Source organism: Pteropus medius, unplaced genomic scaffold (assembly GCF_902729225.1).
Source record: "Pteropus medius unplaced genomic scaffold, Ma_sr-lr_union100, whole genome shotgun sequence".
Classification (NCBI taxonomy): Eukaryota; Metazoa; Chordata; class Mammalia; order Chiroptera; family Pteropodidae; genus Pteropus; species Pteropus medius.
Window position 1 is genome coordinate 4,374,240 of NW_024342647.1, and position 18,321 is coordinate 4,392,560.

Consider the following 18,321-nt stretch of genomic DNA (forward strand, 5'->3'; position numbering starts at 1 on the left):
GTTCCCCTGTTCAAGGTGAACTCTCTTCTACCTCTGCCTGGAATGCCCTCGACCCACACCACCCTCCTTCATTAGGCTCATCTTAATTCCTGCTCATCTTTTATGTCTCAGGTTCAATATTGCCTGAGGCCTTGTCTCACTTCCAACTCCCAAGGTCTGGGGTGGGGTGGTCTTTATAGTCCCGTGGTCCTTATAGTCCCGTGGTCCCAGTTATATTGCCAGGGTAAGTGTTTTTTGTTTTGTTTTGTTATTTTGCCTCCCTAGCACACAATGTCATATGTATTCCTATGTCCTCCAGGAACCAGCCAGGGTCCAGAACAAATTATGCATCAATGAAAAACTTTAAAAGAGTAAATGGACAATTTGAGGCCCAAGTCCACTTTCTTTTCTCCTATATTGGGTTCCTTACATTCTCAGGTCACAGACCTTGCAACTTTGAGGGACATCCAGATGGCATTAATTGCTATTAGGCACTTTTTGTGTGCAAGATATTTTATGTATATTATCTAAGTTATTTCTCACGCTAACTGCCAGCTAGGTATTAATGTCCCCGTATTTTTCAGATGAGAAAATGGAGGCTCGGAGTTTCAGGGACTCGCCCAAGGTCTCACAGTGAGTGAAACTGGGAGACAAGCCTGCCCCATCTCCACTGTTCTACACTTTTTCTCATGCTATGGGGGGCTGAGGAGGCTCCCTGAACCCCGAGGCGGGGTGAGGAAGGAAGGTAGCTCCATTCTTATCAAGTTCTATCCTGGGTTCCTCCCTCCCTGGGAGCTCGGGAAGCAAGGCTGCCAGTTGCTATCAAGAAATGATTAGTCTGCACCCCTGGGGGCCTTGTCACTGTCTGGGCCCCATGTCATCCACTCACACCTCTCTATGAGTGACACAGATCTTCCCTGGTGTTTATTAACAGCAGGCCATGTCAGCATCTGTTCCCAGCCGCCCTGCCTAATGCTCACCCTGCATGGGGCTCAGCTGACTCGGCCAAATGGAGCCCAGGTGATGCATTTACACTCCAGCAATCAGGTAGGGAGGAGATGACGGCCTTACTCATTCTGGTGAAGTCTGGCTGACTCAGTTTTAAAACCAGTATTATTAGAAAAAAAAAAAAATAAGATGTCAGAGCTTCTTGGAAATATCTCGGATAGTGTCTGGACTTAGCAAGTGCAGCAACAGAGGCATAGACAGGCCAAAGAGAGCCATAATCACCATCAGCTCAGTACCTGGCATGTAGCAGGTGCTCAAATATTTGGTGAGTGAATGAACTAGGAGTACATTTGCATCAGGCTACAGAGTTTGGAAGACGTATTTCTATGTACCATGTCATTGCATTCTCACAATAATCCTACGTGGTTAGGAGCTAGAAAGATGCTGTTCTTACTTTATAGATGAGAAGACTGAGGTTCAGAAGAAACGTCATGTGGGAGAAAGAATGTAGGTCTGGAGTTGGGCATACCTGGGTTCAAATCCTAACTCCAACACTGACCTACTGGTTTTCCCATGTAAAACAGGAAATAGCAATCCAGCCTACTGTATCTTTTTGTAAATACAGTTTTATTGAAACACAGCCATACTCATTCATTACATTTTGCATATTGTCATTCATATTTCCTACAGCTGTGTCTGTGCTGTAAAAGCAGACTTGAGTAGTTGGGACAGAGACTGTGTGTGGTTTGCAAAGCCTAAGATATTTACTATGGATCCCGTATGGAAAAGCTTGCTGACCTCCATTCCACTTGGCATGTGTTAGGTACTTAATCAATGTTGGTCTTCTCTCAAGTGAAGAAGTGGCTCCCTTGTGGTCCTTTTTCTAAGACTTTAAAGGCTTTGTAAATACCACACTGTAGCATGCCATGTCTGGAGTTGGAAGGGCTGACATGGTGTTAGGGGCACTGGAGTGAGAACCAAGAACCACATCTTCCAGTCCCAGCTCTGTCCTACTGTGTGAACTTGGGAATGTCCTTCTGAGCTGAGTAGTGGGTTGAGTATTGTCTCTCAAAATTCATGTCCACCCAAAACCTCAGAATATGACCTTATTGGGAAATAGGGTCTTTGCAGATGTAATTAAGATAGGCCATTACTGGATTAGGGTGGGCGTTAACACTGATGGGTGGTGTCACTGTAAGAAGAGGAAATGGAATGAGGAGGAAGGCCATGTGACTATGGAGGCAGAGATTAGCGATGCAGCTACAAGCCAAAGGATGCCAAGGGTTGCCAGGAGCCATGGGAATCTCCGAAAAGGCAAGGAAGGATTCTCCTCCAGAGCCTACAAAAGAAGCATGGCACTGCTGACACCCTGATTTTGGGCTTCCAACCTCCAGAACTGTGAAAGAACAAGTTTCCATTGTTTTAAGAGACCCGGTTTGTGATACTTAGTATGGCAGCTCTCAGAAACTAATACACCACATTGCCCCTTCTGTTCCCTCATGATTGAGGCTACTGTGGCACATCCATAGCCCAGGAGGCAGAGCTGGGTGGTAGGCAAAGGTTGCACAGCTCTGCCCTTCCATCCAGTTCTTCCTCCTCTAAGACACAGAGGGATTAGACACAGATTTCTATCAGCTTTACTGTTTTGAGATCTCGCTTGGAGAAAGCTCAGGACCTGACCTCAGGCAGACTTGCACGTACACCCTGGCCTCACCACTTCATACCTGCATGAACCAAGACAAGCGACATGACTCCCGAAGACTCAGCTCCTCCAGCTGCACAATGGGAGCGAAGATGTGAACCTCACTGCTGTGGTGGAAGTCGCAGGCGTTAGCAGAGGACAGGAGCCTTGCACAGTTCTCTGCTCATAGCGACACTTAGGAAATCATAGATGATGAAGATGACGTTGGCGATTTCTGGCAAAGCTGGGACTCTCACCCAGATCTCCCTGTCACCCCATCTGCCTCCACGCCCAGTGCTGTTCCCTTGATCCCTTTGCCCCTTGTCATTGGATCGAGATAGCTCTAAGCTCCAAAAGGTCCCAAATCCTGCATCCAGCAGCCAGAATGAGAGATTGAGTCCTGAGTTAAGAAATTACCAGTATCTGCTTGAGTTCTTTCTGTAACTTGTGCCCATATTATATTCTTCATTTTCCGAGCCTGACACAATCAATTCTCTAGACAGTAACAGACCCTGTATCAAGTCTTCATGTTTTAAATAATGTCCCCCTCATGTAACTGATGTTTATGCAGAATCAATCCTTTTAAAAGTTAACAGCCTCCGTATTTGTATGGCCTGAGCTGTCTCCAAATTCCACTGGAAGGCGACATTTTTTGCTTGTTTTTCTCTTGTTTTCCTTTGTTTCTCCCTGGCGTTCTCTGCCTCTGCTCTCCCTGTCTCTGTGTGTGTCTTTTCCACTCACACCGTGTCTGCGTCTTCACTTTCATCCTCTGTCTGTCTCCTTTCCCCATCCCAACCCCTTCTCCTCCCCGTCTTCCTTCCTTCTTCCTTCCCTTCTTCCTTTCTCTCTCCTCCACGCAGGCGACATTTGTTCTGTTTACCTTCATGATTTCTCCTCTTTGAATCTCTCTGATTTTTTCTCTTTGTCCTTCTTCATCCTTCTCCCAGTCTAGCTTTCATTTTTGTCTCCGTTGTCACACACTTTCTCTGTTTCCTCCTTCCTCTCTTTTAAGCTCTCTACATTTGATACTCTTCTGGATGTGTTTCTCCTTCTCTCTTTGTCTCTCTGTTTGTCTATTTGTCTCTCCATCCATCTCTCTCTCTCTCTCTCTCTCTCTTCCTACCTACCTACCTACCTACCTACCTATCTACCTATGTACCCATCCATCTAAATGCACAGCTATTTATCCATTCATCCATCTAAATATCCGCTCATCCATCTTCCGGATGACTGTGTTTCTGCCTCAGTTTCTCTTCTTTCCTTCTAGCAGTCTCTCTACATGTTTATCTCTCTTCTTGCTCTCACACGTCTCAGATTGTCTCTCCCTCTGTCTTTATCTCCTCCTCTCACTTCCCACTTATTCTTCTCCCTCTAAGGACATTCATATTTCAGCAGCCTTAACGTGGTCCCAGGATCCTCATCTCTTTCCGTAATTCAAAAATGACAAGTGTCCCAAGGTCTTCAGTTCAGGAACTGTTAATTCTCTGTCCCCATCCACTTGACACCCTCACGCTATACAAAAATAGGAAGTGAGGGATAATCCGACAGCTCTCCCAGCATCTCCTCCTTTGTCTCCCAGCATAGAGGATTCTACTGGGAGCCCAGAGGTGGGGGGTGGGCAAGGAGTGTCCTAGTTGAGAGACTCTCGGTGAAACTACTGAGTGGTAGAGATGGCATCCATGCCTTCTGGTGTTTTCTTTGTTATGTTTGAAAAATACTTTGTAGTACAAGTTCTTACCAGGCTTTGTGCTGGGGACTAAAATAAGATGAGTACATCCTGAGCCCTTCACTCCAAATCATGCTGTCTCTCTGGGAAACCATAGAGCTGATGATTATAATCAATAAGATAATAGATTTAAACAATGTACTCAAAAGGAAAAGGAATTAATTCTGGTTGGGGGAAATAGAGAAGATTTCACAAAGGAAGTCATCGTAAGCTCTGTGGGGGTAAGGACCTTGACCAATGTCACTGCTGTAACCCCAGTATCTAGAATAGTGCTGGTACACAGTAAGCACTCCTTCAGGACTGACCTATCTGCCCCCAGGGTCATGGCTGATGGCCCATAGCTATGTCCCTTACTGGGCATTGCCTTCAGCCACAGGGAACTGCCTCACTCAAGGGTACCCCTTTCCAGATGGTACCCCTAGGCCAATGACTGGCTGACATGGTGATGTGGAGGTCTGGATCCCTTGCCACCATTAGGGACACCTCTAATGAGATGTGTCAGCTGCTCTAAAGCTCCCCTGAGGACCAGCCGAGGCCTCAGATCTCTGTGGCATCAACCACATTGCAGGATAGCCTCTCCCTTGCCTTACGGTGCCTTGCTCACTTCCTCCAAGTATATCCCAAAAAGGTCCCTTTATGCAATCCTCTGTTTCAGAGTCTGTTTTCAGGGGACCTGACCGAGGATTGTGCATTTAGGAAATGAGAAGAGGCCTTTGGCTAGCAGATAGAGAATATGAAGATAGGATAAATGTAGCTGGACAGGTAGAGAGGGACCATATTACAAAGAACCTTGAAAGCCAAGGAAACTAATTTAGATTTTCTTCTATAAGTAATGGAGAGCTATTGATCAGTGGGGCATCTAATTAGAGCTGGAATTTAACAAATTCACTGACAAGACAGTATTAAAGATGGGACAGAAGGCAGTAAGACTGGTGATAGGAAATAAGCTAGGAGACCAAAACATGGAGCCCCAGGCCTGAGGAGGAAAAGAATGGGAGAAGAGATGAAGGGTGGTCCAGAGACAGCACCAGCAGTGCTCACCGGCCTCTTCTCGCTACCTGTGCACATGCAGGCTTCTCCCCTCTTTCATAAATCTGTGTTCGCCAAGGCACAGGTCACAGAAGAATATAGTGCCTCTTCTCACCGCCTGTGGTGCGTTTTCAGCATCTCCTGCAATCGTGGGCTTCTTAGATACTTCAGTGCTGGGATATTCCTCTTATGGACCTTTCTTCAGAAAACAGCCTCCAGAAACTTCCATCTATATCTCTCATCAAATAGAATTTTAGAAGATCCATGAATTACGGTATCTAGTCCGGTGTTGTCTGTTGGGAACCTCATCTGAGAAGAATTATTCATTGGCCTGGATTACCATGGCCTTTCCGACAGCTGTTGTTTCCGGTGTTGATGATACGACCCGTATGCAGTGTTCAGGGTATCAGGGTCAGACAGTCCTGTGTTTGCATCGTGGCTCTTTGTAAGCTGTGTAATTTGTTGTAAGTCCCACACCTTTTCTTGTTTCCATTTATATCCACAAAGTCAGAATAATAGGAATGTGCTCATTTTGAAGAGTTGCCATGAGGAAGTCTGGGATCCGTGGAAACATATACTGCATGTTAAGAGTTGGGTAGTGGGAGGGGCCTTCTCTTTAGTCTCAGATGGAGCTCGGCACAGACTTCCATTCTGCCACGTTACAAGCTAGGTGGCCTTCAGCAAGACATTTCACCTTTCTGAGCCACAGTTCCCTATTGGTAAAATACCTACCTTCCAAAATTATGAAAACTAATGAAATAAAGGATATAGAGTTTGCAAGCGTAATCTTACTTATCACGACTAGACAAATATCATGGTATGTGATGATAAGCTTATTGGATTTTGTTTGTTTTTCTTCTTTTTAAATATATTTTTGTATCATTTTCTTGTTATAAATATAACAAATGATTATCTCGAGTGTAATGAATGCACATTTAAATTTTTTAAAAAACCTAATGATACTGGTGCCTCTGGGGTTTAACCGTCCCCTTTTTCTCCAAGGGAAGAAGCAATGCTGTCCACCTACTTCGAAACCATCAATGACCTGCTGTCCTCCTTTGGGCCAGTCCGTGACTGCTCTCGGAACAACGGGGGCTGCACCCGAAATTTCAAGTGTGTGTCTGACCGCCAGGTGGACTCTTCGGGATGTGTGGTAAGTGCCCATTGACTTATTAACATGTTGCTGGCCCAAGGTGCCAAGGCTACTCGCTGGAGGCCCCTTGCCGTGAGGGTCAGCTGGTCAGGGAGGATACTACTGCTCATTGCTCCTACCTCTGTGGCCTTTGGCATACCAGACTGCCTTGGTTTCCTCATCTGTAAAGTGGGACAATTAAGCCTATCTCATAGAATTGTTGGAACAATGAAATAAGATGTTAGAACTTTAGTTCCCAATATATAATGGTCCTTGAGAGCTCCTGGCTTCAGGAAGCACGCAGCTCATTTGAGAATGGGGTAGGGCATGGCATGTCTTATCTCTGTTAACACAGGGGTGTAGGGGTGGGTATGTCAGTGAAATTTTCAGAAGAGAAAGTTTCGGCTGATACCTAAGGTTCGTAGAGGGCTTCCTGGGGAAGTTGGTGTTGGAACTGGTTTTAAAAGATGAGTCACTTACATTGGGATAGGAGCAGGGATGGCTGAAGTGTGGAGGGAAGATGGCAATCTTGTTTGCATGGAGCTTTGGTGTCTAGTGTTGGACAAAGATACAGAAGAAGACATATGGGGATTTTTGTTGCCTATAGAGATGTCACCCCACATGATTTGTTTTATAGGACCGACCTAGGGTGCTTGTTTAAATTGCAGGTTTAGGATTCCACACCAGAAATTCTGATTCTATGAAGGAGCTTAGGTCTCAGGAACCCGAATTTGTAACAATCTCATGAGTGTGTACACACGTGGGAGAGGCGGAGGTAGGGGGATGTTTTTGAAGCAGGCCTGGGAAACAGTGCCCTGCAGACGAAGCTCCTTAGCCTGGCATTCGATGCCCTTCTTGATTTGGCCCCTTTCCAGCCTCTCCATCACACTACTTCATTTCACACGAAAGCCAAATGGAGCAAATTAGAGCTAGTTCTCTGAACATACTTGCCTGTTTAATGCCTCAGGGCCTTTGTTTACGCTCTCCTCTTGCCTAAAGGGAATTGCTCCCCAACCGGAGTAGCAAACATGTGGACTTCTTTTCAGATTCATCTCCTTTATGAAGCGTTCCATCCCCTGCTTGGAGAAATGATCCTGTCCTTTTAAGGATCATTACTGTTTTCTGTACCTACATCTATTGTATCGCCTGTGATCATTTGTAGCACAGGCTGGGTTTTTTTTAAGTTGATCTCACCCAGTAAGCTGAGGGAGAACCCATGGAATCTGTTGACTCAGCTCCACACTCCAATAATACCCATCTCAGTAAACAAGGAAGAAAGAAAGGCAGGAAGGAAGGGGTGAGACCAGGAATGGGAATTCCTGCTCTGGACCAGGCTCTCGGGGAAAAATACACAGTCAGCTCTTAAAGTGTCACCACAACAGCTGGGAAATGGGCAATGGCCAGGAGACCAATACAAAGAAGAAGCTTCTGAAGAACAAGATAATGCAATGAACCTATATGTTAGACTCAAAGATGGACAGATCTTCAGGGGTGGATGGGCCATTAGAGATTTTATCAATTAGAATTCTTGGGGTTCTAAGTGAAGGAAACTCAATCCAAACTAGTTTAGGTAAAAAGAGGAAATATACTGTCTCGAATGAGTCTAGGCACAATAGGATGGAGAGGCTCAAGCAATGTCATTGGGATGCGTCTCCTTCTCTCAGCTCTGCTTTCCTCGGCAACATACCGTTCTCTGGCCAGCCGTACCCACTCCACTCAGTGAGTCCTGCTAGACAAGAGCAACTCTTTCCTAGTTCCTCCAACTAAAGTCACAGGATTTCATCTCATTGGGCCAACTTGATTCTCATGTCAATCTCGGTACCAATGACTGTAGTCAGGGGGAAGGACAGGACTTATCCCAGAACCAGTCATACCTGGGGCTTGGGCTAAGTGGCATTTGCACCTAAAATTTTTGGTAGTGAATTGGGGGAAAGGAAAAGGAGGGTGCTAGCAACAGAAAAGGGAGCTGTGGATGCTAGGTCGATGTGCTTCATCAGCTACCTACGTCACAGGACTGTAACCCAGCCCTTCCTTTTGCATATTGGAAAAGTGAGGGACAGTGAGAGAGAGCAGGATTTGCCCAAGTCTTAGAGCTAGTCAGTGGACACACAACTCAGGAGAATATTCCACATCATCAGTGTTGTCAGCAAAACACAAGGCTGAGAATTCTGAAAGGATTAAGTTGTCTGTCTCTTTTTCCTTTCTCCATCAGTTCTCTTTCTTGAATTAATTAAGCTCCTTCTTAAGGATACATGTATGTCCCAGAAGAATGAAACCTCAGAATGCAGAGACGTGTGTGTGTGTGTGTGTGTGTGTGTGTGTGTGTGTGTGTAGGTAGGAATTGTCACCCTTTCCTCTCATTAATATAAACTGGGAAAATGAAGAAAGAGAAAGAACATTTGGTCCCTGGAGGTTAAGAGAAAATTCAACAGTCTGATAAGGTTGTCAAAACCTTCCTCTGTAGTTTAAGGATCTAATGTTAAAGCTGCAACTTTAGGGCTCAATGGATGTAAGGTAAGCGCTTTTTTGTGTGAGTGCAGAATAGACAGGTAAATATCAGCTTTTACACTGAAATTTAAAATCTCTCTTCATTTCTCTGTAGACTCTCCATCATGCCTGCAAAGAGAAACTTTTTCTTACAGCCCCTCTTCTAATAAACTCCATCTGGCAGAAAAGTAGTAATAATAATACTTTATATTCTTAGAACACTTTTAGAGTTCTCAACGCACATCTACATCCAATAGCTCATCTTCACAACAAACCTGGAGAGCCGGTTCTCTCACCAGTGTAGGAAATGGACTGACTTTCCAAGGTTTTACCACAAGGTGGCAGGATGGAGGCCAAGAACTTGTCTTCAATATCATTCTTAGTGCCAGAGCCACTTTGGGTTGCTTTCCTGTGGAGCTGAGAGGACATGGCAGCAAAGAACGTTGGATTGGAAAGAAAGTTGGCCTGAGTGAGTTGGGCTTAAGCCCTGAACTGGTTATTGGAGAGATTTAGATTCTTTGTTGACCTCATTAGCCTCAATTTCTTAATCTTTCAAAAGGAAGCAATTGGTCTTGAACTCAGATTTTCTGCAAAGTCCGAGAATGTAACTGTAAATGATTTGGGATTTACAAAGTGTTATTTATTTGTGAGATTATAAGATCACAATTACCGATATTTTTATGTAATGGGTATGATATTTAAGGCCACAAAATTTAGGAACACAATGTATTTAATTTTCTTTAATATTTCTATAACTAAATTTCCTTTCTGTTCTGCTACATTCATTGGTAGTGGAAAGTTAATACTCGTCAATTCAGGTTTTCTGCCTCCCACCTCTTCCTGAATATCTGAGTTCAAGGGGTTTGAAATATGCCTAAGGCAAGGGAGTGAGGGGATGATCTGTGCTGGACCCGCCACCTATCACGTCTAGTACCTGCTGCCTCATCTGGCCCTTGTCCATCACTCTTTTTGCTTTCTGGCATATGCCAGGACCTCTCTATTCCCATATGATTTATAGGTATGTGGTCCATTCCGGCATCTGTTCTTTTCATCCCAACCACAAGGTCATTTGAGTCTAACTGGCTCCACCTATCAGATAGCTTCCCTACCCCACCGAGGGCATGAGAAGTGTCCACCAGCTCTTCCACACCACCCTCAGATCACAAGGATCTGTAGGCAACCCTCTTTGCCCAGACAGACCATGGAGGCAGGTACAGGTGGCAGGTGCAGGTGGCTGCTTCCATGCCAGGGAAGAGTGCTTGGCCACACTTGCTATCTGGCAAGTGAAGCACAGACCCCTTTTGCCTTGAGATCTTTCAAACTCAGCTGATTTTCTATAACCTTTGTCCTCTTCTTGGTAGGAATAGAACACAGGGTCTTTTTTAAGGACACTCACCAGCATTTGCAAAGTCATCTCGTTTGGCTTCCGACATTCCTCTCTTCTCTCAGCTCAAGTGATCTTTATGGGTGGGAGAGAGGCCACTTCTCTAACTGATCACAGATTCTTTTGTCTATTATTGTTATTGTTATTTTACCTTCAAAGGAGCCCTCAACTTCTGAAACCCAAAATAAAAACAAACAAAAATAACTTGGTTTTCTGGTTCTGCTCTAGTAATCTTCCCCTGAGATAATCTGGTCCTCCGGTTTGTAGTTGCCCAAATTGGGGAGGGCCATAGGGTGTGTGGTAGGCAGGCTCCCCCAGGGATGTTCACATCATAATGTCTGGAACCTGAGTATATGTCACCTTACATGACAAAGGGGAAATTAAAATATTATATGTTAAATTAACATATGGATTTAAGGTTGTTAATAAACTGACTTTAAAGAGAGAGATTATCCTGAATTACCAGGGTAGGCCCTGTTTAATCACAGAATCCTTAAATGTGTAAGAGGGAGGCAGCCAGGGAATTCAGAACAATGCAATATTGCTAGCTTTGAAGGAGGAGAAAGGGGTTACAAACTAAGAAAAGCCTTTAGAAGTTGGAAAAGGCAGGAAGCTCTTCTAGAGCCTCCAGAAAAGGAATGCAGCCCTGCTGACACTTTGATTTCAGCCCAGTGACACTTTTAACCTATAGAACGGCAAGCTAATAAACGTGCGTTGTTTTAAACCACAAGTTTGTGAGAATTTGTTTCAACAGCAATGGAAAACTAATTCAGGGTGAATGATAATATGGAAAAGGAGGGTGATCCAGGAGATACTATAGAGAGAATTATCCTGTTATTTTGAATTCAGTTATTTCTGGGGAGACACTTCCTGACCAGGGACAGGGAAAGTAACAATGAACGAAACATCAAAAGAGGGAGGGACACTTGTGTTCCCTTTCAATGTGCGAAAGATTAAAAAATTGTTGTTTATTAAAAATGGTATAAATCTGACAAACGTAATTATGTCGGCAAGGCAGTTTGAAAAGTAAGCTATGTTTCCATTTATTCTGCGCGGCAGTATAAACATTGCATAATTTTAATCAAGATAGAGGACAAAACCAAAGAAAACTGTCAGCACTTAATCATGATATTGTGTTGAGGGCACTGCCACCTCCTCTGAGTCACTGCTGCCCCCTGAAGCATTTCACTCAAGCTGTTCCTTTGTGTTATTCTGGTTTTCCTAGCTCAGGAAGGAGTCCTTTGATGGAGTCAACCCCATACAATCACGTGATTGAAATCTGTCCTTCTCAGCCCCTTTTGAAATATCAATTCACCTTCTTTATTTTAGTTATCTGTTATTGTATAACACACTGCCACAAAACTCGGGGACTTAAAACACACGATTTTGTGGATCAGGAATATGGGCTCAGCCAGGTAAACACCTGGCCTTTGATGCAGGACTAGCTGGATGTCTGAAACTGGAGGATTCCCTTCCAAGACAGCCCCTGCACTTACCTGTCTGGTACTGGGGCCCAAAGGGCTGGCAGTTGCTCCTAGCTATGTTGGACTTAAACTGGGACTGTGGACTAGAGCACTTACCCAGGGCCTCTCCATTCAGCTTCGGCATCTCATACCGTGGAGGCTGGATCTGCAGAAGAAACATCTCAAAATCAAGTTCTAAGGGAGAAGCTGCAGTGCTTCTTAGCACCCAGTCTCAGAAGACCCAGATCATCATTTCTACCACATTCTGTTGGTCAACCAGGCCTTTAAGGTCAGCTCAGATTCAAGAGGAGAGAGCAGACTTTACCTGTCAGTAAGAGGAGTAGCCAAGAATGGGTGGCCATCTTAATTTACTTGTTTACCTACAGCATGAGCTCACAGATCCAGGCTGCCACAGCAGGAAGAGGCCCTGGAGATCTAACCAGGCCAGAACCTCTCCCACTATACAGACAGAAAAATAAAAGCCTGAAAAGATGCAGGAACCGACTGTAGAATCAAGATTTGATCCTAAGACTTCTTCTTCCCAATGTCTCTTTCCTACAATTATGGCCTTATAGCATCAGCTTGGTCACTGTGGCAGTCCAAAGATTTATTTAGCAATACTCCTGTATCCAGCACTGTGGATGGAACAGGAGCTACAAAAACGAGAGCCCCACCTTGTTTCATAAGCTAGTTCACAAGACAAGATGCGCTTCAGCAAGGCTACAGTTGTGACCTTGAACAAATCACTTTGTATTTCTGCACAAAAGTATCTAGCAGGGTGGACATGAGTCCTGGGGGAAGGGAGGTGGCAATAGGAAGGACCCGACACTCACAAAGGGCCTACTGTGTGCCAGTTCACTTATGTCCATGGCCGTGAGTGCTTGTAACTATACTCCTAGATAAGTATCATTATATCCATTTTACAAGAGAGAAAAGCCACTAATATGAGAGCAATCACCCACTCCGTGACTCCACCAGATGTGATTCTAAATGCATTGCTTATGTTAACCAATTTAATTCTCACAGTCAACCCATGAGCTAGGTTTTATGACTATCTCCACTTTACATAAGAAAAAAACGAAACTGTCTGGTAGAAAATGAGGGACAATGAGAAAGCCTAGAGGAAGGAGGAATGATGCAAGACAGTTGGGAGTCTTCATAGAAAGTTAGGACGGAGAGAGGTATGGAGGTTTGCATGCTTACTGGATTCTAGGGAGCGATGGTAGCTTTTGAGAGGTGTGTCTAGTGTCAGTTCCAGCCTTTCTTCTGAATTCCTGATCAATTCCACTCTATTCCACCACCTACAAATCACCCAGCCACATTCTTACCTCCTCTTCTGCCCCACCTTTTTTTTTTATTTTTCCCTTTGACCTAAAATGCCATCTAGTCTTCCAGATATCAGGAAAGACCTTAGGACCCCCGATTGCCTTGAGATGCTAAGAGGCAACAAAAAGTGCTGCCTTTTAAAAAGTCAAGATGAATAAATATATGAATTTTCATTTATTATAGGTCAGGCACCTCTTGGCACCACTCAGCCGGAGGCAAAAACTGCAGTGTGGTTCAGTGAAGGAGAGAGAGGCTGCTTCTTTCCATTCCTCATCTCTTACCCCTTTAAGGACTCAATTGGATTGTAATTAAAGGAAACAAAACTCGAGAGGGGTGGGGAAGGCATGCAAGGAGAGTCATCAGAGTGAGAAATCACTTTGGAGCACAGCCCGGGCACCACTGACCAGGGGAATCCCAACCCCGTCTGCCTGGCATCCGGCCCTCACGGATGGGTGGAGCAGGGCTGAGCCTCGGTGGTTCTGGCCTCTTCCTCCCCAGAAATGGACTCCGAAGGCTTAGTGCATCCCTGCGGATCTGCAACAGGGTGTGTGATGGATTCACAGTTCAACCAGCACAGGTTTTGCCAGAGTCCAAAAGGAGGAAAGGTGCTTGCCACATTTTCTTTGAAAAAGTCTTTAGAAATATGCAATATCGGGAGGCAAAGCATCTTTAGGGGAACTCAAAAACTCTTGGGTTGGGAAGCAGTATTTAAAGGGTTGAATATCTCCTATACAGTATCCTCTGATCAGACAGGTCCACAGACAGAATTCTTTAAATGCACCTTCATCGGTAGCACTAGTATTGATATTATTGATAGCATTAGTTAGTTGATGCTATTGATAAACAAATTAATGCTATCAATAATACCAGTATTGGTATTATTGATGGAGATACACATAAGGAGGGTTTGCAAATGCCAATTATATGCCAGACTCTGGGATAAATGCTTGAAATGCAAGCATCGCCTTGAATCCTCACAGCTACCTTATGAAACGGGCACTAGTCTGTGAAGAAAAGGATTCGAAAAGCATGAGAAATTTGCCTAAGTCCAACCAGCCAGGTAAAGGCAGAGCTGGTATTCAAAGCTATCTAACTCCAAAGCCCATTCTCTTTACTCGTCAGATGGCAACTTTTAGAGGCTGAGGATAGCTCCCTAAGGATTAAGTGAATATCCCCAGAGTCAGGGAGAATAACGGGGAGTGGGCACTTCCTTCTCTCAGTGTCCAGGATTCCTTCTTCCTCTTCTACATTCAAGAATTTGAAGGAAGATAAAAGAGAATGCGTCTTGGAAAGGGGGCGGGGATGGTCAGAAAAGAGAGACATTGGAGCTGTACGCGTTGACTCGGTGCCCGCACACCAGGCTCAGATTTTGCGGGGCAGGGAAGCGAAAGGAATGGGGTCATCCCTCAGTTGGGAGCTCTGTATTTGCATCTGTCCTTTGTGAACATTCAGTAGAGGCTTCCTCCCTTCTAGGTTGGGGTGGGGGTGGGGGGCAGCTGTGGAGTTTCCAAGTTTATAATGTGTGGCATTCACATAAAGCCTATGCACCCTTTTATGACAGTCATATTTTATTCTTCCTGTGACATTTGAAGCCTTCTTTATTTCCCCACTTCATCTTATTTCTTTGGGACTCAAATCTGCTGGGTCTGATGGTATTTCTGGTAAGCTGGTTTTATTGTGTGGCAGTCCTTATCTGTTAAAGTCATCAAGCAGCCCCGCCCCACCCCCTTCTGAAATGATGGGTTTAACCCTTTGATTTCCGGAAGAATGGTGTGGAGGAAAGGAGCCCCACCCTGGAGACAGGAAGTGGTAGCCACAGTCCTGGTTCTGCCACCTGTTGGCTGCAAGCCCGGAATAAATTTCTTCAGGGAAGGAGTCTGCCATTTGATTACTCTGTACCCTGGAACCTGGCCAAGGATTTTGGGACCATCCTGGAGAGAGGCTGATGAATTGCTAAAGTATCTTTCAATTCTCAAAATCTATGACCATGCGAATGTATATTCTCAAAGGGCAATGCTTTCTAATATTGGAAAGGCCTGAGGGCAGAAAAAGTATCATGGAGCTTAGTTAACTCATTGCTTGCTGGAAAAGTAAATATTCAGGGGAAAGATCTCCATCCCTTTTGTAAGCACCTCTAGAGTGGCATTGCCATTCTAGTTGCCTCATGCCCCTATTTCAAACACCTTTTAGCTTTGGAGAGAATGTGTTGGTCCCCCCCGCCCCCAACCCACACCACCAGCACCTCCACCTCCAAGAGGTTCAGTGTAGTATTGAAGAGCACAGTTTCCAGCATCAGAGAAACCTGGGCCAAAAACTTGCTCTGTCATGCACTAGCTGTGTGGCCTAGGGACAGATCACTTAAGGCTTCTGAGTCTCAAGTTCCTATAGAGTAAAATGAGGATAATAATGCCTGACAAAGCTGCTTTAGGACTGAGATAACGCATACATAATGGACCAGCACCTGCCCCTGAATAGGCACGAAACACAATTGCTATTATTATTATTATCTGATATTTCATGCAGGGATCATGATGGTGGCGGTGGTGGCGATGAGAGCTAAAATCGCCTGAGTGCTTGTTATATTCCAAAGCCTCCGAGATGGGTCTCATTATTCTTTTTTCTTCCTGATGAGAAAACTGAGGCAGAGAGGACTTAAGTAGCTCACACAGGTTCACACAGCTCCTAAGTCCTAGAGCAGAGAATGTGAGGCAAGCAGCCTGCTACTGGAACCCTCCTCCTTAAACGGGGCAAATTCTTCATGAACATCCTTCCTGTAGTGGTTGTCTAATATCCCATGGAGGGGAACATGCCATTGTTTACTTTGTCTTGTTGATGGACATTTTGAATGTTTCCAACCTGAGTCTAGTATAAACAAGGTTGCTCTGAGCATCTTTGGGCACAAGGCTTTTTCTGTGCTTTGAGTTGTTTCTTTAGAATAGATTCCCAGAAGTCTGTAAGGACAGTTTTCAAATTTCCCATGTTCTATAATTTGGGAGGGGCATGGGGTGGAATTTTTTTTTTTCTTAAAGGAGCAACACTGCTTTGAGTTTTTGTGACTATCCCTATTTTAGGGTACTGGTGTTCTTTCAAGATGAAGTTCAAGGGCAGCTGGGGGCATTTGGCCAGGTGGGTTTTGGGGGCCGAGGAGTGATAAAATAAAAGTAGTACTTTGGGTAGCAGGGACTGTGAGGTGTGCGAGATACATGTGGCAGGGAGTCTAAATGCAGAGGCACGTGCAGGAAGAGCGAATGAGGCTGTGGGGCATCACCTCCTGGGGACGTGACAGGGTCAGAGGCAGAGACTGCCAAGTTCTTAGTGGATGTGCTGGGTGCCTATGAAGAAAAATCCGTAGCCATTGGGACACTGATAATTAGACACCCTTTTTTTCTAGCTCTGAAATGAAAAGCCAGAATAATTGTATTCATCTTTATTACAATAGAATTTTTGCTTTTATAGGTATTTTCACTATCCGATCTTCAATCTTCTTTTCTCTTAATTTTTTTTTTCTGCTGTTGTTGTTCAGTAGCTCAGACTCATTGTAAAATAAAATAAAACACATTCAAACACTGCTGAAATATATACAGAAAAATAAAAAACAAGGTCTTCTTTTTCTACCACTCACTCATTTTAGAGATAACTCTGCCACACTTTGGTCTATACATCTATCTTTTTTGTATATTTTCTCCCTCTACATATGCAAATATAAATAAGAATTTATGTAAGTTTAAAAATAAAAGAATAAAAAGCATACAGTTGCATTTTTGGAAGGCAACTTTCTATGTCAGAACTACATGTCTTTATACATACTTTCTAAAAGCATTTCTCCTTTTTGTTCTTTTTAAGACAACTGGCTCCCTAACTTGATCTTAACAATATTTAAACCTTACGTAAAATACAAAGATGAGCAAATTGAGTCCAAAAGCATAAGGGCTATGTGTGGCTTGAAGCCAGGTGTCCTAAATTCTAGTCTAAGACTCTTTTTTCCATACAGTGTAACATCCTTCTTTTGTCTTTTGTCATGCGTCTTGGAGATACATGTATGACAAATTACGGCATCTTCTTCCTCTTCCTCTTCCTCATTATTAATTTGAAATATATTGACCAGCCTCTCATGGACCCTAGCTTAATTAGTCTTTAACCACCAGCCCAGATATTCTTGGAGGCCAGAGAAGTTGTCCATGGATGGGAAACAGTTAATTTGGGGCACAGGAAAAAGAATAACTGGACCCCCGCCATGGGCCCCAATCTCAGAAACTATTAGCTTTGATGTAGCAAGCAATGAAAAGTTTTCACAAAATACTTGCTAGCCTTTCTTCTCACTGGATACAGTTATATACATTCCTAAGGAGGATGGCTAGATAATTAGAATTCTGTTCCAGTGAGAAGAGCAGACTTGGCTGTAAGATAGAATTGGGTTCAAACTCCATCCCTATCACTGGGAAGTTATGTGACTTTGGGCAAATTGCTGAATATATCTGAGCTTCTGTTTTCTTATCCATAACCTGGGAATGATCCCCGCACCTTGTGATGTTCTTGGCTGAGCCCAGAGTACATAACCGGCACAAGTTGGACCCCCTTCTGTAAACTTCTGTAAAACCCAGGGCGAGTTCCTATCAGATAGGAAGGAGCTTGGTGACCCAGGAAACGTGGGATCCTGTTCTGGCTTTCACTGATTTTTAAGAATTTTCCTCATGACCATTGGAAGGAGAGGTGACTTCAGGAGCCAGCTATCATGGGGTCATCTAAACCTAAGTAATAAACGACCCTGTTTCTCAACATGGCTCTGCCTGTTGTGCACCTTTTGTGAAGCCCTTTATGTTTTCTGTGAACTCAGAGAGTTGAACTTGATTCTCTCTGGGGCTCCTTTCTTCCCCCCAACAGCCCACATATCAAAGCCGTGCTTGAGTCACTAGAGGGAACTAGAGGGAAGATCAGCCTAAGTGGCAACCAGTAGGACTGTACTCCCCACACCCCTTCCCCAGAGAACTGTTTTTTCATACAAAACCTTAGACAACACGGGGTCCTCCATATGGCGGAATTCAAGCAGGAGTGTCTGTACCCAAACCTTTGTGATTTTGTTGTGGCCTTGTTTAGATAATCAGGCATTTCATCTAAAAACTTACTTGTTTCAATTATAAACTTATACTATATATGTATAAGAATATT

The 18,321-nt window shown here is 44.2% G+C and overlaps 1 protein-coding gene across 4 annotated transcripts in view; it reads left to right on the forward strand.

Moving 5' to 3' along the window:
- Positions 1–18,321, forward strand: part of ASTN2 (astrotactin 2) — a 791,570-nt gene that overhangs the window by 459,360 nt on the left and 313,889 nt on the right. For all 4 annotated transcript variants that reach the window (XM_039866760.1, XM_039866761.1, XM_039866762.1 and 1 more), the window contains one exon: positions 6,366–6,516. In XM_039866760.1, coding sequence (XP_039722694.1) covers positions 6,366–6,516 — 151 coding nt within the window. The remainder of the gene's footprint in view (positions 1–6,365; positions 6,517–18,321) is intronic.